The sequence below is a fragment of the Haliaeetus leucocephalus genome, unplaced genomic scaffold (genome assembly GCF_000737465.1).
Source record: "Haliaeetus leucocephalus isolate CR32 unplaced genomic scaffold, Haliaeetus_leucocephalus-4.0 Scaffold0, whole genome shotgun sequence".
NCBI classification, from domain to species: domain Eukaryota; kingdom Metazoa; phylum Chordata; class Aves; order Accipitriformes; family Accipitridae; genus Haliaeetus; species Haliaeetus leucocephalus.
In genome coordinates this window covers 105,439-129,533 of record NW_010972436.1, presented here as the reverse complement: position 1 = coordinate 129,533, position 24,095 = coordinate 105,439, and the positions used below count along the sequence as shown (strand labels likewise).

The 24,095-nt window shown below is 46.3% G+C and overlaps 1 protein-coding gene across 2 annotated transcripts; it reads right to left on the bottom strand.

The window, feature by feature from the left end:
• Nucleotides 1-7,623: 7,623 nt before the first annotated feature.
• Nucleotides 7,624-23,511, bottom strand: NFAM1 (NFAT activating protein with ITAM motif 1). 2 transcript variants are annotated; one of them, XM_010565536.1, is made up of 6 exons: nt 23,332-23,511; nt 20,878-21,216; nt 19,693-19,802; nt 17,006-17,104; nt 12,301-12,387; nt 7,624-9,601 (listed from the first exon to the last, which is right to left on the bottom strand). In XM_010565536.1, exons 1-6 carry the CDS (start codon nt 23,384-23,386, stop codon nt 9,542-9,544), a joined length of 750 nt encoding a protein of 249 aa, XP_010563838.1. In that variant the 5' UTR covers nt 23,387-23,511; the 3' UTR covers nt 7,624-9,541. The 2 variants fall into 2 exon arrangements, with proteins under 2 accessions (XP_010563838.1, XP_010564659.1); XM_010566357.1 differs by lacking the exon at nt 17,006-17,104.
• Between the last annotated feature and the right edge of the window lie 584 nt (nt 23,512-24,095).

Here is a 24,095-nt window from a genome sequence, read left to right as displayed (position 1 = left end):
TTCTGCTCACAGCCCTTTCGGCTCCATAGGTGCTCCCTTTTTTTCTCAAGTGGTCAAATTGATTAATACAATTAGATTAAACTAAGAGCAACTGCATCTAACCTGTAGTTAGCTTGAATATTGCTGCTTTCTGTCAGATCTGATAAAAAGACCCTGAGCCCAAAAGCTTGTTTGCTTTTTCCAGCTCTTATCAGCTGATCTAATAAAGATGCTACCTTTCACCACAAATCTTGCTTTCCTAGGATCTTTAGACCATCACAGCTACAACACCACTTTTACTTTTAATGTCTTGCATGCTTTAACTGATTCTTCCACATTCTCTTATCTGTGAAATAGAGTATGATAAAATGTATTCCCTTCTGTATTGATTCTTATACCGTTTTCATAAACATAATATCCAAGTACCTTCTAGGACTGCATTAGCTGATCTGACTAACATCTGTCACACGGAGGGTTTGTTTTTCTTTTTCTTGTTCTCTCCCCAGGAAGAAGATGATGCATGGCGCAAAGTGTTTTGGTTTTATGAGGGTGTTTTTTTCCTTTCCTCTATTCACACTGCTCTGTATTTATACCACAGAAAATGAGGATGACGGCAATTTCTGTGGTAGACCTTATTTCCAGAGAAGTTAATTTCAGAGTGTTGAGCCAGCCATAGGAAGATGTCTCCTGCACAAAGCAACATTTTAATATGTCATTTCCCACCAAAGAAAATCTAATCCATATTCTTGACATTTGGGGCAGAAACTTCCTAAGGAAAGAACAGTGTTTCCCTTTCTCCAGAAAAAGAGTTTCAACTCGTGATCCTCAGTATGTGACGTTCGAACAGATTGTTGCAGATTATTAACATACAGGCCAGTGCTCTATACAGTTATAAATAGGAAAATCTGGAAACCAAAGAGAGTAACATGCCTTTTAATTGCACTGAGGCAGATTATCATAGGACAGCTTGGAGGGGAAATGGTGGAGACAGACTATTTCATGCTAAAAAATAGAGAGAATTTACTTACGTGTAAGGAATCACACTGTTCCTCAAAAAGGAACCCTGAATGATCCCATGTGTCTAAAAAGGCAGTAGGTACAACATACGAGCTACTGAATGATAGAAACTGTGGTGAAGAGAGGAATCAACTGTGCTCAAGCAATGAAAGCAGAAATACCAGAAGACCTCAGGGAGACAGTAGACAGCAAACTTAATATGTTTTTGCAATGTGATATGGCAGCAAAAATCATGCAGTTAATTTAATTTGGGGTTGTAAAGGCAGAGACCTCTTCTCAGACATACAGGCAATAGTCCCATTTTTTAATATAGTGGTGAGACCGCAGTTTGAAGACATGTTTAGTTGTGGACAGCTTGGTGCTAGCTAGATGTCAACAACTTGGAGGGAAATAAAAAAAAGAGGAACATAAAATGATAAAAAAGCTGGAAGGGATTACAGTGTGTGTAGGTTGCCCAAATAACAACTGTGAAAAGCATCATGGGAATTGCATATAAGAACTTCAGGGGTGCAGAAGCACCGGGGAGTGAGAAAGACTGTGTAGGGTTGTCTGAGGGAGTATAAATGGTATAAATGTAAATTAAATTAAGCAAAGGAAATATTAAGCTACAAGACTGCAAGACAGCATCCCAGAGGAGCTCCCATCACCTGATTCACACAAGACTAGATGAAGCAAAGCACACAAGACACCACTTAAGAAACTCTGACTGCAGGAAGGGATTAGATGAGAACAATATGCCTTTGGGGCCATTCAGCTGCCCACTGACTGGGACATCTGCAGAGCAATAGGTCTCAGCCCAGTACATGGTAGAAACCTTCCCTTGTCTACACCATTGCTGGAGACACTTGTAGACCAAAATAACCATGGTTAGTTCCAGGAGGTAACCATGGAGGGAGTGCTGTACTTAGAGGGGTTGGAGGGGGGGGGGGGAGGGGGTATTGTCAGATTTTTTTCCCTTTTACCACTGGGATTTTCTTGAGAGGTCACTGGTTCATCATCATCTGGTAAGAACAGTGGTGATGGCACTCCTGTGTTTTAATATTGCCACCGTAACGTTTCCTTGGATTACACAGACCTTTGAGTAGATGTCCTGGACAGCACTCACCTCTCCCAAGAAGTCTGTGGCATACAGATACAGCAGTTAATTGGAATGAAAAAAATCAGAGGCCTTATTATTCCTTAGTTAGAGGGATGAGATCAAGGTAAGTCCTTTTTCTAACATTGGAAAGCCAGCTTGAACTTGTACCCATAACACCTTTACATCACACTGTGCCATCATATATTGTGGCCTGCCTGTCATACAGAAAAGGAGACCTGACAGTATAGTATGTTCCTCCCAAGCAAGGGCTGATACACCCTGTTGCTCCTCATCCTGGATGTGCCACACACACATTGCAGGGGGCGGGGGGGGGGGGGGGGGGAGGGGGAACAAACAGCCCAAACAATTTTATAAATGTTCTGTAAGGGATTCGAATGTCTTTTCTTATTTGGTCTGTATTTTTTTAACACCCTTGAGGGAGGCATGTGCAGTGATAATTATCAGTCCAACCATACACAAAGCACACAAAGGTATAGTCCTCCATAACTGTTGACCCTAAATGGCCTTTCTCTACATAGAAATGTCACGATCTTCATGAATGAAAGCTTTCTGCTTATTAATTTACATGAAAAACATGGCCCAACATGCATGAGCATACAGCAAATATAAATGTAGTAGAATTTGGGTCTGAGATAAGTCTTGTAATGAATTGCTGAAGTATATGCTAGAATTAATTCATCACACTGCCCTAGTATATCGTGAACCTCTGACTGTTTCACTTGCACTCTGCCTAATGGCCCATCTTTCTCAGGACAACATGTTACAAACCTCACCGTAATTTCATGCTCTTACCTTGCAGGCTATGTTTAAAGAAAAAAAAAAAAAAAGGAAGTGTTTTCTCCTTTCTTTTAAATGTAGCTCTTGTCTAAGTGCTAGGAAAGGCGCTGTCAGCTCTGAAAATTCAAGACTAATCAAGCAATTAAGAATTGATATCTAGTGACTTATCATGACTGGAAATGAGAGGTGCTGCATTCATTTTAGCTCTGCAAGAACCCAAAATAGCTAACCTGATTTTTATGGACAGCAGGATTATTTTAAATCTTTTGGGGAGGAGGAGAAGAAGAGTTACAGCTCCTTCTATTAAACTGGTTTCTTCAAAACCCCCATCTGTGTTTCGCATGTTCCTTAGTAAAGGGCCAGTCTGGACAGAAGGCTGTGCTGGAAGAGCTGCTGTACTTCAGATTCACACCCTGCCTTGACCTGAATGAGTCTGAAAGCATACAGAAATCCCCAGAGAGCAAAAGCCAAGCTGAAGTTTTACTTTCTCTTCCCCATGTACTAGCACAGCACTGCACTGCTTGAATAAACAACCCAGCCAAGCAGGAATTACATCACCTCAACACTGTGGTTTCCTTTGAACATTAAAAAGAACGGCAAGCATTTCCATTCACGCAATTATCAGCATTATCGCCTCTCCTCACACCTCCTTCTGCTCCAGCATCTGACTGTTGAGATGGCAGGGACTTCCCTGCCTCCCGAGCAGAGCCCCTTTGCAACTCAGCTGCAGCCATTTGCTCTTCCTTGTCTAAACCCTCTCGACAAGCTCAGGAACTTCTTCAGCAATCAGGAAGACTTTATGGGGTGGATGAGCAGCAACTCAGCACATCCCCTCCATAAACATTTATTTGGGGAATTACAGCATATATATTTGGGTTTTCCATGGTAATTTGGCTCTGATGAGCTTTCCTTATTGTCAAAATGGTGGATACCTCTGTAAAAGAGAGCAGTAACTTCTCCTGCAGCTCTGCTACCTCAGGAAACAGACCTCAGCCATGCAGACGTGAGCCTGATCGATACCTGCATGAGAAATCAAAAATGAAAAGCAAAGTGCTGCAGAAACCAGTGCTGGTGACTCGGGAAGAAACCTTTTTTTTTTCCCTAAACTATAAGGAGTTCAGCAGCTCCCACTTACCCAGCTGCTGGCTCCTACCTGGACAACCTGGTACAAAGAAGAACATAGGAAACTGAATTCTGTTCTCGACTTCACCTCTGACCCTCTGCAATTTTGGAAAAGTCATTTAACCTCCTGAGTCTCCATTTTTTCCATGTATGAAGCTGAAACGTCATACTGAGCCTTGCAAGGACTGCTGAAATCTTTGATTTTAATGGCACACGTCAGTGCCAAAAGCACTGTCAGCAGCATTACAAGGCTAATTCCCTCACAAGGGAGGGAAGCTCACTGTGGTACAGGTATTTTGGGTACAATTATTACCCCTGGAAGTGCTCAGATATCATTGCATAAAATTGTAGGCAGACAATCCTTCAGATGGGACAGAAACCAGAGGCCCTGACTGGTTATTGAAAGACATAATGTTTTGAAGAAGCCCATATGTTAGCTTTTCCATGTTCACCCTGTTCCAATTTGGATAATCACATTCTGACTCCTTAAAGCAGGGTGGCTGACCTGCCTGGCCCTACCAGCTGTATATCCAAATCTTCATGTGGCCTAGAGCAATGCAACACAACCCACGTATTTCAAAGAGCTGAAGGAAAAGAGGAGGTCCAGGAGAGGTTCACCGGCTGGTAAGGAGAAAGCCTTCCTCCTGGAACAGGACCTCTCCCCTCCTGCCTAAACGGTCCTTCCCTCAGAAGCTGACAACTTGCCCTCCTGTCACTTCTCACGGGAACCTGCCTGGTGTTGTCAAAGCACCATCGTCCTTTGCCCGCAGGTGGCTGGGTCATTGCAGCACTGGTGCTGTGAACCTTGCAGATCCACAGCTCGTAACACAGTTTGGCAGCTTAAAGGCCTGGTTATTAACAGTGAAGTACCTAGTAACGTACTAGTTAGTAATAGTAACCTGCATTTCTATTTTATCATTAACAAAGAAAAACATTTTATCTCTGACAGTACGTGGAGACTGGCTTGCCCTAGAATCAAGCAAGAGAAGACATTGAAGGTTCACATTCTCATCTTCCCTTGGAGATCTGGTAGTCACTGGTGCTCTCTGACCTTCTCCTTTTTTATTATAAACTCTTCATTATACTTCACTGTGCATAGCAAATCTTGACCACCACAGAATCCCAAAACACAGAAAGAGCAATATGTGAGCCTTCATCAGCTTCCTGACACAGCAAAGAAGAGGAGCAGCATATGCTGCAAAGGATTTTTTTCACCATGGACACACAGTAAATTTTCCCAAACCCAAGATAAGATGCTGTTTCCAAACGGTGAAAGAAAGTGGTGGCAGCTCCAAGCAGCCAATTTTGGCTCCATCTGGCTAATTTTGCATTTCAGATGCCCATCTGACCCAATGATGGTGTCAGCAGCCACTCTCCTGTCCCTCATGAGGGCAGCCCTGTGCCAAGACACTGGTATCAGATGAAGGCACTTCTCCAGACTTCATGGATGCAAAGGAGGGGAAACTGTCTTGTCCCCATCTCTTCACAGGTGCTGGTGGCACCTGGGCCATGGCTCAGAGCTGTAAGGGGTGCCAGAAGCACCAGCCCCAGGAGGAGAAGACAGTCATGGCTGGGGATGTTCTGCATGGCTGTAGGTGCCCACCCCCAGGAGTGTGGGGTTTGGGAACTACCAGGGGAGCTGGCAGGGGGATGTGGGCAGGCAGGGGACAGGAAAGGGAGCAGAGAGGACCTAGGGCACCATCTGGTGGCTTCACTCACTGCCTTCCCTAAATCCCTGTCTCAGAGGGTCACTGTATTGCATGGCCAAGGGCTGAAGAAACACCAGGTCTTCCCAAGAGACAGCCCAACAGGACGAAGAGAGCCCTGCCCTTGGCCCAGACTTACACACCCTTAGGGCACTGCTAGGTGGGACAGTGGTGCAAACCACAGCACTAATAACCGTTTCACTTGGGTGCTGTTCAGTCAAGCATCTCCCTTGATAAAGAACCAGCCCTGGCTGGCTATTTGGAGATGATTTACAGTAGTGACACCCCTCAAAAGGAAAAAGAAGAGTAGAAGACAGAAGCGATGAAGGAGAACACCTTGGACTATACCTTGGACATACATTTCATTGTTGTTATCCACCACAGCAAGGTCTTTCTTATCTACAGATAACGGCAAAATATAGTTGGCGTGTTTCATATGACAGAACAGTACCCATGCAAGAGCTTGTCCTTTGCAGAAAATGATGAAACCAACAAACCAATGAACCACTCAAGTGCGCCCCGGTTTTTGCCTTCTCAAATTAGGATTTGCTGTAAAGCATTGTGAAGGACTTGTTTTAAAGGGACTAGATGACCTCAGTGTCACCAACGCCCTTTGCAGCAATGCCAGCTATGACAACACGTTGCGGATGATCATGGTGAGAGACTGTATCGCTCAGGACCAAAGGCTCACACCTGGTGGAGAGGGCAAAGGATCCTAGTGCTAACATGGCATCTCCTTTAGAAGGAGGCAGGCAGCACATTTCCACCTCGCACCACTGCTTACTTTGATAATGGGTCTCCACTTCCCTGAAATCCTGTCAATACAAAAGGATAATTCAACATCTGGGAATCAAAGATTATACCAGTGTAACGTGAGAGCACGCTCTGTGCATAACAGCACCATGCTGGGGGAAGGAAGTGGAGCTGAGGCCCTTAGGGACACAGTTTTTAAAGAGGAATCCATTCTCAACATTCATTTTAAAGCAAAACCTCTAGAGTGAACACAACAAGCCAGTCATCACCGCTCACCTTTGTGGAGCTGGGGGAGCCATTCCTTAATTTTTCTTTCTTTCTTTTTTTTTTCTTTCTTTCTTTTTTCCCCCCAATTGCTCAACAGTCTAAAAATGAACTCCTTTCCTCTTAGTAGTAATATTCATTTTCTGCATCTACTCTCATGGGCCATAGAGTCAGGTAAGACAAAAAGACCAAATGACTGCCTTTTTCCTGAACAAATCTCTGCTACAAAGTAGCTATACCAATATTATATAAATTATATTTCCTAGTCTCTCCTACCTGTGCCTGAAGGCATTTCCTCATACCTCTTTGGAAAACATCATACCATTTAAAAACATCCCTGCTCTCACAGTCTTCTGCTTTATACCTTTCTCTCTCACACTCTCTGATGCTGCTGTGGCTGCCCATGGCTTACGATGCTAAAGAAGTGATATTAGCTTGTGTCTACGTAGCTTCGAAGCTTCCCTTTTCTCATGCACCAGCCTTTTACGCTTGCAGGGCCAATCCAAAACCCACTGAAATCAACACAGCAACTCCCCTCATCTTTGGCTAGCTTTGGCGCATACCCCAAATCCCCAGACGTACCAGTGTTTCTTGGAAATTTTTACTTTTTCACTTAATTGATCAGAACCTGGTGTGATTCTTCCAGTACTTTAGCACTGACTGTTCTGGAATAGCCTTTTCTATTCCAAATACCACTCTTCCTCTCATGTTTCACTTTAAACAGCTTCAGCTACTTAATATATAGAATTGGTCGGGCATAAATGCCAGAAACACACTATTTAAAAAGGTAACAGAAAGACAAGACAAATCAATTCACTGCAAAGTGAGATCCTTGCCAGGAAATTTCCACTAGCACCCAGTATTTTTAGCATTTAGAAAGCAAAACACAAAAACTAAGCAACATTATTTTGAAAGTTTTCACTTTTCATCTAATCCACCAGCTTCTGCTGAATATTTTATTGCCATGCTGCAACATATTTATAATTCATCTCATCATTTCTTCAAATTTGTTAAGGAAAGGAATTGTTATACCTGTACAATCCTCTGTAAATTCTTCTACGAAGACAAATGTTTTCTGGTCATATTAGTAAACACTAGAATTGTTGACTTCAAAAATATTTATTTATTATTGTTGCGATCACTTAACAAATGGAAAACGGGTCTAATAAGCCATGCTGTCTATTCATTGCTCTTTCTGAAATGAATTCCTCAACACTGGGAAGAGAAAAAGCATTTTCCTGTGGTTAAAGAAAGTCCAAATTGCATGTTTGAAATCTCTTCTAATAAAAAGAGCAAAGCAATAAGCGGATTATCTCTTTAAACATAGTATAGGAAGGCTGGAGGCCCTGGAGACAGTTTCCATAGCCTCTATCTCTGATGCATAGCAACATTATCTTCAACTAGAGAGGGTCCTATGACCCTGGAGCTCAATTTTAATTTGATCTTCTTCTTTAAAGAGGTTTCTATGATTCCTCTCAAGTTATGCTGCATATTCTTATTTTGGGTTGGTTTTGTTTGGTTGTTATTTTGTTGTTGTTTTTTAATCTGAGATAAAACAGCCTCAGCTTTTTGATCCACTGGTTTGATCGTGTTATATGGATATTTAATGTAACCTCTTCCCTATCAGAACTAGAATATGCATCAGCACAAATGGTAGGCAAGTGCCAGCTGTCAGGAGAGAGAAGAGCTTGGACAGGAAATTCACCCCTAGGGCCTCCCTCCTCCTTCCCGTCATTCTAAGTTTCAGAACTGGTCTACCTGGCCAAGTAACGTATGGGGGTGGGAGTAAAGGAGCCTTATACCCTTGTTGGGAAATACTGGCCAGCTGAAACAAAGGCAAACCTATTGGGTTTGGTGGGGCAGAGGTACCGTGCCTGCTCCCACAGAGGCTCAAAAGCCCAAGTGATAACAATGCCCATTGCTAAGAAGAACAGGAAATAGGGGAGCTTGAACATCTCTGGGCTGGAACCTGGCCCCTGACCCGCTTGGCTTATGCAGCCCCAGCAAGGGAGTTTCCTTGGGTTCCCACCTCCTTTGTTCCTCTTCCACGTTCTGGAAAGGGCACTGCCACTGAGACATGTTGCCAGGCAGGGATATTTTCTCTGTTTTCCTTTTCTCCATCTTTATCTCTGTCCGTGCATCCAGTCCTCACCGTATACTGCTGATATTGCTGAAGGGAAAGCATTTACTCAGAGGCACAGATTTGAGTCAACTGACTATGGTCACAGCAGGCATCTGTGACTACTTGATGGGATTAGCAGATTATGGGAAAGCATGTTTCACTGTGGGGTTCCCAAGAAAGGAAAAATGGGCAGGTGGATGCTTGGATCTCGGTTAAACTATGCATGAAGGCTGATGGCCATGTCAGGAAAGCCATAGGCACAGGATCAGATGGACTGCTGCAGGTCAGGAATGGAAGATCAAGTCAGCAAGCGGGGAGGTCTCTGGATTGTCCTATCATTTACAGAGGATTGAGATTTAAGTATTTCAGCCAGGCCAGGTGACAGAAACCCACACAGATCCCATCTGCACCATATCTAAGATATGTGTGAGTGCTTGACAAAAGCAGCTTTTCTTTTGCATCAAACAGCTTTGCTGCAAAATAGCTTTGCTGCATCAATGCAGACTGAGCCCCGGTGGGATTTTAACAGATCCATTCTGTTGTTAATGAAGGGCAGTTTAGAAGGAGCCGGGGAGGGGTTCGGGAGTCCCTCACAGCTGTGCCCTGAAGTCACTGTAGATCTCTGCAGAGAACTGGGTATGTAAGAGAGTAGTTCTGCCGTACGTAAAGATGTCTGGTCCACATAGGGTCAGATTTTCCCTGTTAGATATTCTCATACAACGTATCAGAGGATTCTTCCAGAGTTGCTTGCTTCTTAGGTGTCTGCAGAATGATGAAAAGAAGAAAAAAGAAATGGAGGAAAATTATTCAAAAGAAGATGAATTAATTCTTAATAAGCAGGCACTGACGTTTGTTCTGTTAGAAATGGCTATAAGTGATCTGCTGAAATGGAAGCCACTACAGTGAGAAATGTTGCTCTGCCAGAGATGAACGTGACTAATCCAGCCCAAGGGATAAAGATGCCTCCTTTACTTGTCACTCTTCCCCCAAAAAGCTGTCAGACAGGGAGGGGAGGGAAAATTGGACTTGGTAAAAAAATAAATCACTTTGGATTCTGTGAAGGAGGAATTCCCTGACCTCCTCAATCCTGTTTCTTCAACAGTTGAGTCTATTCCACACGACTGTTCCTTGTGTAGACAAGGTGCTGACAGACTGATATTTTAAGCGCTGTGTGGCACAGGCCTGCTGTAAGCAAGGTTACACAGCAAGTAGCTGAAATGCCACCGGATGAATGAAGCCCTACCTACACTACCATTTTCTCTGTTGCCACCACCAAAGGAAAACATTTTACAAAAGTGCGGGAGTGCAGGCACCTCCAAAGCATGCAGGATTAACCCCTCGCTACCCAAGCTGGCTGACAGTCCAGCACGACAGCATGCAAATGCTCTTGTTTCAGGGGCTCTCTGCCCTGCTTCCTTTTACAGCTCCCCCTCTATGCGCAGCATCCTGCAGCAAGGGCTGGCCTGGACCCTCCACAGCAGAATCAGCCACCGTTCAGCAGTCCCAGCTCCCACTCACAGGCCAAACCCACTGGCCCACAAGTCTCGCTCTTAGGGAAAACACCCTGTTATATTCTGGCACAGCCAGCTGGAAGATGAGTGTCCCAGGCGGTCACAGCCCAAGGTGACTGAGAGGGAAGCTGACCGAGGTGCTTGCAACAGTAGTGGAAAGTGCAGTCAAATTCTCCTGTGTAGACATCGTGGGGTCCTGCCACTCACACTCCTCTTCCTTCTGACCAGCACAAGAACTGAAGACACTTGATGGTGTCTGCTCTTGGTGTGAAAGCTCATCCCAGCCCCTCTCTTTGCTTTCTTCTCCTTTGTTTCTCCCATCTCTGCTTGGATCTTTATCCCACACTGGCTGAGACTACTAGTGCCAGGCCTACTCACACACAGATGCTCCTTTGCTCTTTGTTGCTTTGTTTCTGCTCTGTTTTACAGACCCACTGCCCCCAAAGCAGAGGTTGAGCGGTGATGTGGGCCATGCACAAGCAATTCAGCATAGCCCAAACAGCTCCACGGTAGGGGAAAAAACCCACACGTACTGCATCTCATCATCCAGACCAAATTGTTTCGAAGGGGGCAGCTGATAAAAGTACACAGAAGCATAACAGGACAGGGAAGAGGGATCAGGACCTACTGTTCTCCCTATCCAACTAATTCAAAATGTAGCCAGAACACAAAACCAGGGATGCTGTCTTTTCCAGTGCATATGATGCACTGGGGTATAAAGCAGTCTTTATAAAACAACCCATCCTTCCCCTCAACAATCAGATACCTGCCTTTGCTACCACCAACTGCTGTGGTGCCACGGCAGTAACTGCAGGAGGCCAGTGGCCTTGGGATCAGACCACATGGCAAGTAGCTCTGACACAGGGGAGGCCGCTTGATTTTAGACCACCTTTTCCTAAAGGTGGGAGTTGTGAAAATGCCTCAGACACTGGAAGACACTGTCCTTCATGAAACAGAGGGATGGTGCCAACTGAAGCTGGCACCACGCTCCATGCTGCATAGGCAACCTGGTGAACTCCCCACCAACAAGACATCAGTGGGAGGAAGCGGGAGACATTCTTCAGGAACGTTTTCCAACGTTAGAAGAATGAATGTATTTTTTTAAGCAGATAAGAGGTCTGGAGGGGGAAAAGAACAACAAAGTTCTGAGGACAGGAAGGAAATGTTCCCTGGGGTGCCTGATGCAAGCTTTGTCCCTATGAAACAGCTGATGCCTGCCAAAGGCAGGGTAGAGGGCTGTGTGGACCTCTGGTCTGCTTCATGTGGCCCCCACAACTGATCTGCACCTGCATATTCCAAGATGCAGCTACTTTCGCTAGGAGTGGATTTAGTTCCTTGTCTCTAACTCATAACTCCCAGCCCAGCAAGAAGATCCAAGCCCAAAATGTACCCACACTGCCTTTTCCTGAGTCCCAGAGCTGACAGAGACTGTATCAGCCCAGACTCCGTTCAGACCATTTTAGCTTCTGCCACCATGAAATGGCTCTCAGGTGCTTAATGCCAGTGAGATCACAGCTGTGTCCAGGGTCTATCCCCAGTGCAGAGATTCCTCTACCCCAGAGGACTTCTCAGCTGCCTAAATAATCTGGAAAGGGCAATAGTAGAGACCAGCATCTGGCCAATTCTCCATGAATATCTGTCCCATTCAGAGGGAGCAGCAACGCCAAACCCCTCAATGCCTTGCAGTGTACGTCATACAGCAAAGCATCTGCATGAAACTGGGACTGTCAGAACTGGTAGAGCTGCAGGAGCAAGGGCTCTGCCGGAAGAGGGAAGATAGCCTACATGTGCAGGCCAGCTGGCGAGTGGATGCCACGTCCCGTTTTCCCCTTTCGGTGGGACTGGAGACACACTTACTGCCTGCTAGGGCCATGGTGACCCTGTGGGTTTTCTTTCCCCAGGTGCCCAATGCATAAGGGAAGTCTCCAAGAACAGGGCCCCAGCCCTTACCTTCCCTGGAGGACTCTTTCTGGGTGACGGGTTGTTCATGTTGTTCTCAAGGACAGAATAGACATCAACTTGCTGCAAATCCAGGCACTACACAGGGAAGAGAGAAGAGAGCAGGGGTCAAATAAATTACTTAGGTTTAAGACAACTAATTGCCCACTGGGTTGTTTCCCATCTCATGCCTGACATTTTTTAGGAACCCCTGCCATCTCCAAAATTTTGAAGTTCCTGGCCCGAACTTGGGCAAAAAGAAAATCCTTTTCCCCTGAAATCTTTACAGTACCGCTGCATCATCTTCCTTTTCCAGGCTCACAGAGACAAGCTTTGACTTTACCTACCCTGTGTAAGGCAGTGGAGAACAATGCCAATGCCCCTGCCTCCCTCCACTCCAAACTGTCCCAGAATCCAGAATAAAGACCCCCCTGCCACATGAAAGGATATTGTGCACCATGGGGACCACAGGTAACCAGCAGTGCTCTGCATTGCCCAAGACCATTTAGGTGCCTGACACTCACAAGCTCTTGCTCAAGGTTATTCTGGGCACATAATAAGGGTGAGAAGAGAGGTAAGGCTGAGGTCTTGAAGCACAGGGGCTGTCGATAATGGGAAACCCTAAATCGGGCATGATTTCTATTTATTTTCTGGGTTTTTTTCCAAGCCAGAACTCTCCTTTCTTCTTAGAGTGAGCAAAGAATAATTAAAAAAATCCATGCACTCCCAGGCCCTCAAACATATCAGTGGTCCCACACAGCTACACAGAGAAACACACACGCACCCCACATGCGTATGCACCCACTGGTCCCCCAAGTAATTGTGTCACAGGAGATGCGTGTCAGTTTGAGTGATGTTACAGATCTGCCTGAAGGATCAAACATAACAATCAGGAGGACTTTTCCATGTGTGTTTCAAGGATGACAGCAGGTTGCCAAGGTGGCTGTTTCTCTGGCAACAGGAAGATGGGAGGAGCTCCAGCCCAAGAGGGGCAGATGGTATTAGTGGAGACACTGCAAAGGGAGCGAGGTGCCCTGCAACACAGTGAGGAGGACAAGCAAAACATGGAGGCTTGATTCTGGGGCTGCCAATCACCTGAACCCCCATAATTTCATCCGGACTTGCAAACACTCAGCATCTTTCGGGATCATGGCCAGCGGGACAGTGGTTTGAACAGGACCAGATGACAGAGGAGCAGCATTTGGGAGCAGGGCTTGGAACAAACAGGCACTCAGACAGGAGGGGGCCGCAGTGAACAGAACACCACATGGCTTTCCCATTCCCACTCCTCCGGGAACAGTCAAATTATTTCACCTGTCTGCTTTCCACTCCCAACAACCTGCTTGCCTACACAGACATTCCCAACTATTCGCATGTGCACATGCACACACAGAAAATCCCATTTCTCCGTCCTCTTTTTCAATTCTCTTTGTGATGCTGGCTCCCAGCAGCATGGCTCCATGTGCCCTTGGCAGGACAGGCAGCCTCTTTCACTGCTCTAGTCTGAAGCCACTCGCAAGCAAGAAGGATCCTTTTGCTGTTCAACCTCCAAAAAAGATTCCCTCCCTCCACAAGCTCTCTTCCCATGGAGGCTGTTGACAATGCTGGCCCTTTGCTGGCCAGTTGGAAAGCTGTTGTCTCCAACCGCCATTTGCAAATTAATTACTTTTACTTGGTCACTGACCACCTGCTGCTGTCACAGTGGAGGCACACAGGCCTCTCTCCTCCCTGCTGGCAGATGTCTTCCCATCCCCAAGCAGCTTCCTTGTTTCCCTTGCACTGGGAAAAGCTCCTGTGCTCTGGAACCTGCTGGCAACCACAGGAGGTCTGTTTGCTGCTCAAAAAGCTTGTTAGAAGTGTAAAGCAGATGAAGCGAGTCTCTCAGATTGTTATTTCCAAGCTGCTTGTTAACTAGGCAGCTAAGCTGGAAGACAGAGGAAAACACAGGTTTGGGTCTGGGCAGTGCAGTGAGGTAGAGCTGCTCCAGGGCTGCAGTAGGACAAAGAGGTCTAGGAACACCTAGCAGTGTAGTGGGAACAAAGTGGGTGCCCAGCTGCGCCCTTATTACCAGGGCTTTTTGCTACCTGCTGCTTTTCCCTGTGTACACCCACCCCCATGAGGTAAACGGTGGCACCTGGAAGAGCCAGTGAGGAAGGCATTTGCTCCTAGGGATGTGCAGCAGGAACTCTAACCCTTCCCACACCAGGGGTGAGCCTTGCTGCTGTGTAGGGTAACACAGAGCATTTAAAGAGCTGCACCAGCCAGTTCCAAGCCCTTCCTTCTATGTCCTGTGCTGCCTCCTGCTGCTCCTGCTCCCAGCTCCAGGCCTGCAAGGACACTATGGTTCCCTGACCCGACTTTTTTGCAGACTCTGACCTCTTGCTTTCCCCCACAGACAGCACATCTGGCACATGCTGGCCTCCTGTCCCATCCCCTAATCTCTGACCTCCTTCTTTATCTCATCACTTGGAGTTACTTCTCACTTGTCCTTCTCTTTTCCTTGCCTTAGCTTATCCCAATGGTGACCGCAGATTTCTGCCCTCCCTGTGAATTAAGCACTAAGTGTTCAACACCCAATTTAACACCAACGGGTTTTCACAACGTACTTAATTTCAAATGCAGTTTGCAGGGCTGGGTTTACACCATGCAGAGTCCCAACAAAATTCAGCAGCAGGGCACCAGAGTCATGTTTCAAAGAAAGTAAGGTTTGTTGACTTTCAACTCCCCTCACCTGTCCTGAGGGCCCATCCAATGCAGGGTGCCCATCCCAGGGCTCTTGTCCTCTCTCCCCCATTAATGTCCCGGTTACACCTCGCAGCCCTGTACTCCCCCGCCTTCACCTAGCAGCCCGGCTCTCACCATGTACTGTGACTGCGGCGGGAGTTGCTGCTTCATGCCCAAATGAGTCCCCTGCAGCAGCTGCTCCACAATAAAGTAACCTCCAGCGGGCGGGCTCATACCCCCCAGCACACAGGAGACGGTCCGAGGCTGCTTGCAGCTCTGCCAAAGAGGGCTGAGCCACCTGCCCTGCACACCGGGCTGGCTGGGAGCCCTGCACAGCTGGCGTGTGGTTAATAGGCTCTGGGGGAAGGCTGACTGGGCCAGGTCCATTGGGCTCCTGCAAGCACAGGGACTCAGCCAGCTCCCGGGACTGCCTGTGCCTAAGGCTGGCTCTGCTGGCTTGCTGTGTTAGCCTTAGTGGGGCCTCCTGAACAGAGCAACATGATGAAACATGTAATTAAGATGGAGCTAAGGATGCATGACGAGGCCGACTGAGCGAAAAATGGATTTGATTTTTTTTTTTGTCTCCTTGCAGAAATCATCCACTTCAGCAGGAAACTACCCATTTGGATTTTTATAAGCCTGAATTAAAAAGAAATTACTTGATACAAATGAAAAGGTTTATAACCTGCAACCTCCTTTACCCAAAGCATTGCTTTTTGCCCAGAATAGACATATCACATACAATACATAATGCTTTCTTTTAAACCTCCACTCCAAAAATTAAAGGGCCATAAAATGGTGCACCCCCACCTGCAAAATGAGAATGAGAAGGGGGCAGGCCCATCCTCTTGTTCTTCATATCTGCCCCCTATCAGGTCTCCTGCCTCCTTGGCAGAGCTTTACTCCTCTCTGTAGTACATTCTCCAGAGCTTCACTTTGTTTAGTTTAAATGATTAATGCAGCAAAGCTTACAGGTTTTCCTCAGAGAGACTTCTCCAGCCCTTATAGACCTCACAGTCAGAAAGGTTTCCTAATATTCAGGCAACATCCTTCTCTACTCACTTTCATTTTATTCCTCCTTGTTTGTCCCACAGATCACGGGGGAAAAAAAACACCTTCCCTTCTTAGCAGAGCAGCCCTCCCATGGGAGTAAAAGGAGAAAAAGGAATCCATTTTAAATGGAGCTGGATGGATTCTAAATGGGATTAGGGGTCATGGTTACTTGAGGTATCTGAGGTCTGGGCCTGACATTTCAGGAGAGCTACTCCAATCCTATTACCTATGATGCTGCAGCTACTGGGCTCGAGAAGTGGGAGCAGTCAGCATTCCCCAGTCTGAGGAATGGAAAAGGAGATCCTATGCAATGAAAAAGGAAATACTCCAAAAAAGAGACCCCCTTCACTTTCTTTCTGCCCTTTTCCCCCTGAGAGCTAGTCAGCCTGCTCAGGACTGCAGCGGCCTGTGACACTGACACTGGTGAAAGTGTCACAGCAGGAGCTCTAAACAGCTGGGGTTGTTGGGGGGAGCATTTCTCTCTGCCCCTTTCCTGAGCCATCATTCTCCAGCTGTGAAGGGCATGTCCTTGAGGCACTCTACAGTACAAAGTGGGGCTGAAATCCCCTCTTCCTTCTTGACTTTCTGGAGACCCTTCTACCTCTACCCCCAGGAATCCTCTCTGGCCCCACACTTGCTGCTCTGTGCTGCCACACTGCTGGCAAAGGGAAGGGTGCTGCCCAGCAGGGCATGGTGCAAGGCTTTGGCACTGAGGAGGCCACGAGTGTGACCAGGATGGAGACACGCAACATGCACAGTCCTGAGAAGAGCTAAGCAGGGCAGAACACAGGAGCAAGGCCACCAGTACAAGGCTGGTACGCAGATATTGCTTATGTTTCACATCATGATACTGGTGGTGCCTGTAGCATGGCAGAGTAGGGAAAGGAAGGGTTGTACCATGATGCGGACAGAAAGAACGGCGGGTGATTCTGGTACTCACATCATAGACAGGAGGTGGTGGTGGTGGAATGGCTGAAGGGGGCTGCGTTTCCACCTTCTGTCTCAGGATATTTAGCTGGTTCCTTCTAGGGCACAACACCTGCTCAGGACAAGATAGCGAATGACACATTTGGAGAAAACACCATCTCCCCAAAGATGAAGTGAACACAAATGTCATGTCAAAGCCAGCTGCTCGCGCACCCCCTGAGTGCTTCCACAGCAAAGAGTGCTGGCACTCTATGCACAATGTGGGTTTGTCCCTTTCCTCACCACAGGGTAAAATGGAGGAGTCTGATGACTTACACTGGAGCAGTGGAAAGGAGCACTGGGCTCTGTGCATACATAGAAATCACTTCCACCACTGAAACTTAGCTGGATGGAGGGTGTGAGTATTTAACAGTACACAACAATGCTGCGGGACAGGGAGTAAAGCAGGGCCCTGTTCAAAGTGTGTGTGGGAATTTCAGAGAGGCAAAACACAGTGACTTTTGTCAGGATTTGGCCAGGAAGCTTTTGTTAATATGCAGTCTAGAGAAGAGTGCCAGATGACCATTAATGATGACATACAATCAGTGATACCCTAACATGCAAGTCCAGCATGGAGTTGAAGGAAGAATGTCTCTTCCTCTGAAATGTTTCTTGCATCAGATGAATTCTCCTTGAACATGTTCCATTCATGCACACATAAGGGTTAGCCCTGCTCAGCAAGCCAGAGAGGAGGCACGAAAGGCAGAAGGCTTTGCTAAGTATCTCTGTTCTAATTCAGAAAGAAGTGGGATGATTATATTCACATCACATGAAAACGATGAACTGCTTTCCAGTCCATTAGTAACTAAGGAGGATGCTAAATAGCTTCTCTTAAAGATAAACATTTTTAAACCAGCAGGTCTGAGCAAGCTGTGGTGAGAAATATGGGCTGTGTTCTGCAGGAAGGCAAATGTAATGACTGCACAATCTCTTTGGGCCCCAAGGAGAGCCTGTAGGTCTGAGACTTGCTGGCCCACCTCAAAACCTAGAGATGCCAATCGGCAAGTCGTGACAGTGCCTCCCTCCTCATCCCCATGGAGATGCTGTCTAGGCAAGCAGACATGGGGGCCTGCCTCCAGCCTAGTCACTCTGCCGCTTACACTCCTTCCCCCTCCATCAGACTGCCTGCAAGGTAAGTCTCACAAGATTAGCAGGTCTGCCAACTGCTGCCATTCTGTTTTCAACCTCATGATCTCTGACTGTGTGTGCTGAAGCCTGATGGTCCCTGGAGTCGTAGGACTGTACCAGCAGCACAGCCTCCACATAAAAATGTATGCAGAGAGTCTGCTGTTGTGGCAGCAGAGAGCAGCTTGAAAGAGTAAATATGGGGCATACTCTACCTAGAAAACAACAATCCCCAAATTCCATTCTGAAAGACATCAGATTTTTTTAATCCAGTCTTGAGATCTCTGGAAGAATGCGGAGGGTGCTATTGGAACGCCTGAGGGTGGCAGTACTAGGAGCAGTAGGTTTTCCCCCCAAGCAACAGGGATTCCAGTATCACAACTCCAGAGTTTTTTACACAGGGCCCCTGTCTCATCCAGATCTTTCAGCCCTACTTTTGGCTTTTCTTCTCCTGCTCTCTACATCCTTTCTTCCCCACTCCTGGTTTCCCCTTTGCCCTCAGCTACTCATCCCAGCCTCCACTTCCTTATCTAGCTGGACCCAGCCTGTGCCACTAGTCTGCTCACCTGGGGGGCCTATCAGACCAGTCTGAACACCCTCCTCCAAGTTCCAGTGCTTCCTCACCCCAGATTCCCTCCCAAGGCTCCTTCTTCCAGTCTCACAGAATCACTGCTGTCGGAAGGTGCCTCTGGAGATTGTCTAGTCCAATCCCCCTCTGCTCAAAGCAGAGCCAACTAAAGCAGATTGCTCCTTGGGTCCTTGTCTCTGTCTTTTTCCAGTTAGTTGGGACTTCCACACAGGCTTCCTTGCGATCCTTGTCCTCATCTTCCCCTCTCACTCTGTCTCTTAATGTCTTCTCTGCCAAACACATGCCCAAGGCTCTGGTCCCCATGCCCTCCATGCTGCAGACTGTTTTCTTCTGTGGTGCCTGAGCCATGGCTCAGGAACACAATTGCACAGTCTCCCTGCAATCAGGTTGTGCCCTTGAACCAGAATAGCCCCCATCTTGAAAGAGGATTAGAAACAGGGAAAGTCCTGACCTCCTCCTGCCACCAGGGCTGCAACAGACTTGCTTGGGTGCATAGGACGTTACCTGTCTGACTGGCACCATGTGGAAAGGGGCTTCTTTAGACAACCGAGCTGCTAAATTGACAAGAGCCACGACTGAGCATGCACAAACTGCAATTTTGCAAAAACCCATCACAAGGCTATGTCTCCTTGAATATTTTCAGTGCCAACACACTGCTAGTGTGACTTCTTGCCCTGTGTCAGAACCTTGCTCTAAAGCAGAGCATGCCAGAGTCAAAATGATTACCAGAATTTCTTTAATGGACAAATCAATGACTCGTTTTGTCTTTCCTGTAATCTTTTTTCTCAGAAAGACTGAACTTAAAAAAACAAAATAAACCTGAGGCAGACACCCAGCATTGAAAATTTCAGCACGGGGACTTCCAATCCAGCCAAGTTAGAATCAAATGAAATAAATTCCTAGATCGGGTTGTGCCAGGTATTGCTTTTTATTTGGTTATAACTTGCCTTTCTTTTCCACAGAAGCAGAGCTGTTGCAGTGATGCTCAATGCAGCAAGAAGAGCGGTAAGGGTAATGAGGATTTCCCACCCATAAGAGGTCTCTATGTACCCTGTACCTGTAACAAAGGCAGCGAAAAATTCAGTGTGAGCGGAAGTTACAATCCGGCTGCATTTTTATCCCTGGAAAGAGCCTTGAGAGAACTAAAATACAGAAGCAGTGCAGAATATGGTGGCACAAATGCACACACCCTTAAAAACCTAGTCTGACTGAAGAGAGAGCAGGGTGCAGCTGAAGACTCAGGCAAAAGAGACAGGATACAAGCAGCTGCACTTCATGTAGATTAGAGGGAGGTGGCATAACTATGAGAGCCAAGAAAGGTAGTAGGTAGAGGCCAGCAAAGGTCTTTAGTGATAGGGGCAGAAAGACAGATGATAGAAAGCACACAGGCCACACAAACTAGCAGGGTGAGTAGTGCAGACATACTGTGACCAGTGTAGCAAAGCTGTTTCGTCATGGCTCTTTGCACGTACACTTTCTAAGAAGTTTTTCATATCCAGCATTCAGTAATGCAAATCCAGCCAGTCAGCAGCATGCATGTCCTTATCACTTTTCTATAACATTCCTCTTATCTTGGCATGAAGCTCTCCCTTGCTTTCCAGTCTGCACATTTACGGAACAGCCAACACCTTGTACCACATGGAAAAAGGGGAGGGATTACGGTGAACCCCTTATCTGTTTGTGAGCCCCTAACAGTGAGTGCCTAACCTGTACATCTGATTACAGCAAGCACCCTAACCACTGACCTTGTGTTCAACGGTCTCTGTCGCACTGCTAAAAGCCAAACCGCACTGTCTTCTGAACACTGACACCTAAAAGCACCCTCTGACCCAATGCCCAGGCTCCCTGGTTAGACCCTGACTTTAAGCCCGCTGTTCCCAGGAGGCTGCAGCAGGGCAGACAAAAATTACTGCATCTTCATGTCCCCATCTGTGCATTGGGAACAGTAGCACAGGTCACCTGTGTAAAGTGCATTCAACTCTGATGGCATTAAACGTTGGGCATAAAGTATTATTCCCACCTGACTTCATAGTGTGTCTGTGTAAAGGAAAAGAAGAGCAAAGATCATCTTTTCATAGCCAGATTCAGCTGACGTTTAGCCACCTACCCTTCCTTTCTGGTTCTTTACTTACCTCTAGCAAGGACAAACACTCCCTTTCCCATTTTCTGGATGTCATTCCATTTGACCTCGCAGTAGTATGTGCCAGTAGAAGAGGTGTTTTCAAGTGGCATGATTCTGTGGTCATAAGATATGGTAGCAGTCTTATTCTCTTTTCCAGAAGGGATGTCTACTTTTTCTGACTTACTACAGATGGATATTTTCTGGCCCAGTGAATTAATCCAGTAATAGAAGATTGAAAATTTGGTGTATTTCGGCATGTAAGGGAAGGTAACTTTACAGGGGATGGATATTCCTTCCTTGAGCAGTGCAACCTGGATTGGAGGTATCTGCTGTACATCGACATTTCCCCCTGTAAGGGTAATAATTGTTAGCAGTCACCGAACATCACTTTGAGTCAGGAAGGGACTGCTGCCCCAAAGACAGGATCACACAGTGAAAATAACCCTATGTCAGGAAGCACGCCCGTAGCACGCAGTGTTGGCCCTTGTCAGAGATTGATTGATTCAGACCATGTGCCCTGTGTCATCTGCCACATCTCTTAGGTAATGGCTGTGTGATTTGCAATAGCCTGTTGCATGCACAGGCTTCCCCGTTTCCCTTGTGAGCTCCTCTGTACAATGCCAGCATGCAGAAAGACAGGAAATGAAGCAGGAAGTGAACTGATTTTGCAGTGGTGTGAGACTGTATTTACAGCGGATGAATAGAAAGCGATTTTCCAAGACAAACGCTAGCTGGACATCTGAAACTCCTGAGTTACAAACCTCCACTTGGGCATCTACGCGTGGCAATGTGATGACTGCGCCAGTGAAGATGCTGTATGCAAGCAGGTGTTATCAGTGGGACTGTGTATTTCTGAAACATGAGTAAGGAAGGAAATTGCATATTCTGTACAGGGGCCAGCACCGGGGCCATGAGAAATAACACACAGCTTAATCACTCCCAACTTTTGCTGCTGTAAATGGGCAGAAAAGCACAAGACTCGATGGTAGATATGAGAACTATCTGCAGAAGACTGCAGATCTTAAGTATCTATATGTGACAGTATCTTAGGCAGAGAGATGGGAGATCATGCCCTTCATGTGCTTCCCCCTTACACAGACAGGGCTGTTGAAAGTGATCTATCACTGCAGACAATTATGTCAGGACTTACAAGAGAGGATGAATAAGCACAGATGGGGAACCACACCATAGTTCACTCCCTGTTTTGTTTAACAAAAAATAAAAAACTAAGAGTGAGCCACAGGCTAGTAAGGAGCCTGGGGTACGGGACCTCTTTGGCTTCCCAGCCAAATCTAGGTTTAACATCAGGCAGCCTCTGGATCTATTTGTTCGGCAGCTGACATAACACCATATATAAAGCAACTTAAGAAGAGACCCATGCAAACCATTGTTGTCCTTAAAAAAGGGAACTGGAAACTAACACACGAGTCTTCTTACAAGATGAAAGATTCTTTCAGAGACATGGAAATAGAAGGGGGAAAAAAAAGTAGAGAGAGAAGTAGGGGATGGGCGGGCTTTTCCATTCATGCTTTTGATGGGATTCCCTGGGGTTCTGCATCTATGAACAGGCCCATAACAAGGCATTAAAGCTGTCCCAGAGCACAGCCAGGCTTGCTTTCCTGTCATGGTGCACTAACGCTGCATTGCAACAGTAGCAGCATCTCTGCACAGCAGGACTGGGCATCGGAAAAGGCGATGCAGGAGTTAGTGTTGCTGAATGCTGAGCACTGAGGAAGCATTGTGGGGGGCAATAGTGGAGGGAGGGCAGGGCCACTCTCCAGAAAAGACTGTTGGGAAGTAACATCCGTTAAGGAAAATCCTCTACAGATGACATAGCCAGGGACAATAGCCTGAGAGTAAGGAAGAGCTTAGGCTACATCACTAGAAAAATGTTCTTAGCTGTAAAAGCAACCAAGATACAGTACAGTCCTAAGGGAAATGCTCATTCCTTGTGACTGCACAGTCCTGTGTACACTAGATACAATATTATGGAAAGATGGTAACAGAAAATCCTGCAGACACTGCAAGAGTGATAACCTGAGTGGTCTTTTCTGGGCCTTATTTTCTAGAAAAATTCATCATTCATCATGCTTTTCCTCATCTCTACCCAGCAGAACACACATGAATATAGTTTCTATACAAGACATGGCTAAACACTGCTGTAACAAAACAGAGGAGAGATCCATTTTCTTACAGTTTCCCAGAAGCCATTAGCTTGAGAAGAACATGCCAGGGAAAAAGCCAAACCATTTTATTTAGGTTATCTAACCCTTCTCCCATGTTCCTCCTTTCTTGAGGATTCTCTCTCTCAGCTTTGAAATGCTTAAAAGACAGAAATAGCAGCAGCGTGCAAATTCCTAGAGGGAATCTCTGGAAATTAGCAAAAGATAGCAGCTGGAAGTGCTCTAATATGAACAAACGTGAGAGTAAACAAAAGGAATAAAAAAAACATTTTTTTTTTTACCTCCACATTGAAGCAACCAAAGAAACAGGAAGATGACTTTTAGATTAGAGGCCATGATGGGGGTCAAAGGCTGTAAGAAAGCAACCAGACATGAAGATCCAAAAGGCAAAAGAAATGGGGGCTTGTCAGGTATTTCCACACCCAGGGCAGCTGGTTGAGTCCCTCCCGTTTGCGAAAGGACGAGCGGGATGGACACACACAGCTTTGGCAAGCTGTTCCTGGCAGATGCAGGCTCTTCTGCTTTTTGGTCAGACTCCTCCCCGCACCAGGGTTCATTTCACTGTACTATTATGATGGTGTTACACTTAGCAGTGGGTGTCCAAAGATTAGACCATAAGCTCTTTAATGCGTATAGCTTTGTCTTCCGATGACTGTAAAATATCACATTCATTTAAAGCAAACTTTGTCACCTTCCGCAGTGACTGAAGCTCCATGTTGGAATATGGAAAAAAAGTGCTTTGACTGATGCAGATTGAGGCCATTTGAGGTGAATGTGGTCAAATTCAGGGTAGGGTTCAACTGACTCTGGAGCAATGGAGAAGCTTAAAAGTGGCACAGTGAGATTTTTACCATAATTTTGCAAGGATTTGTTTACACAGTTGTTTTGGAACAGCTATTCCTGATTATCTCACTGCATGGAACTTCCAGGTTTTGGGATAAGGTCATCTTACTTCGAATTATCTTAATCAAGTACTTTGTTCACATGGGGAAGCTACTGAGCAGTGCCACAGGGTGTGGGTTCAGCGCAGAGTAGCACCATCAAA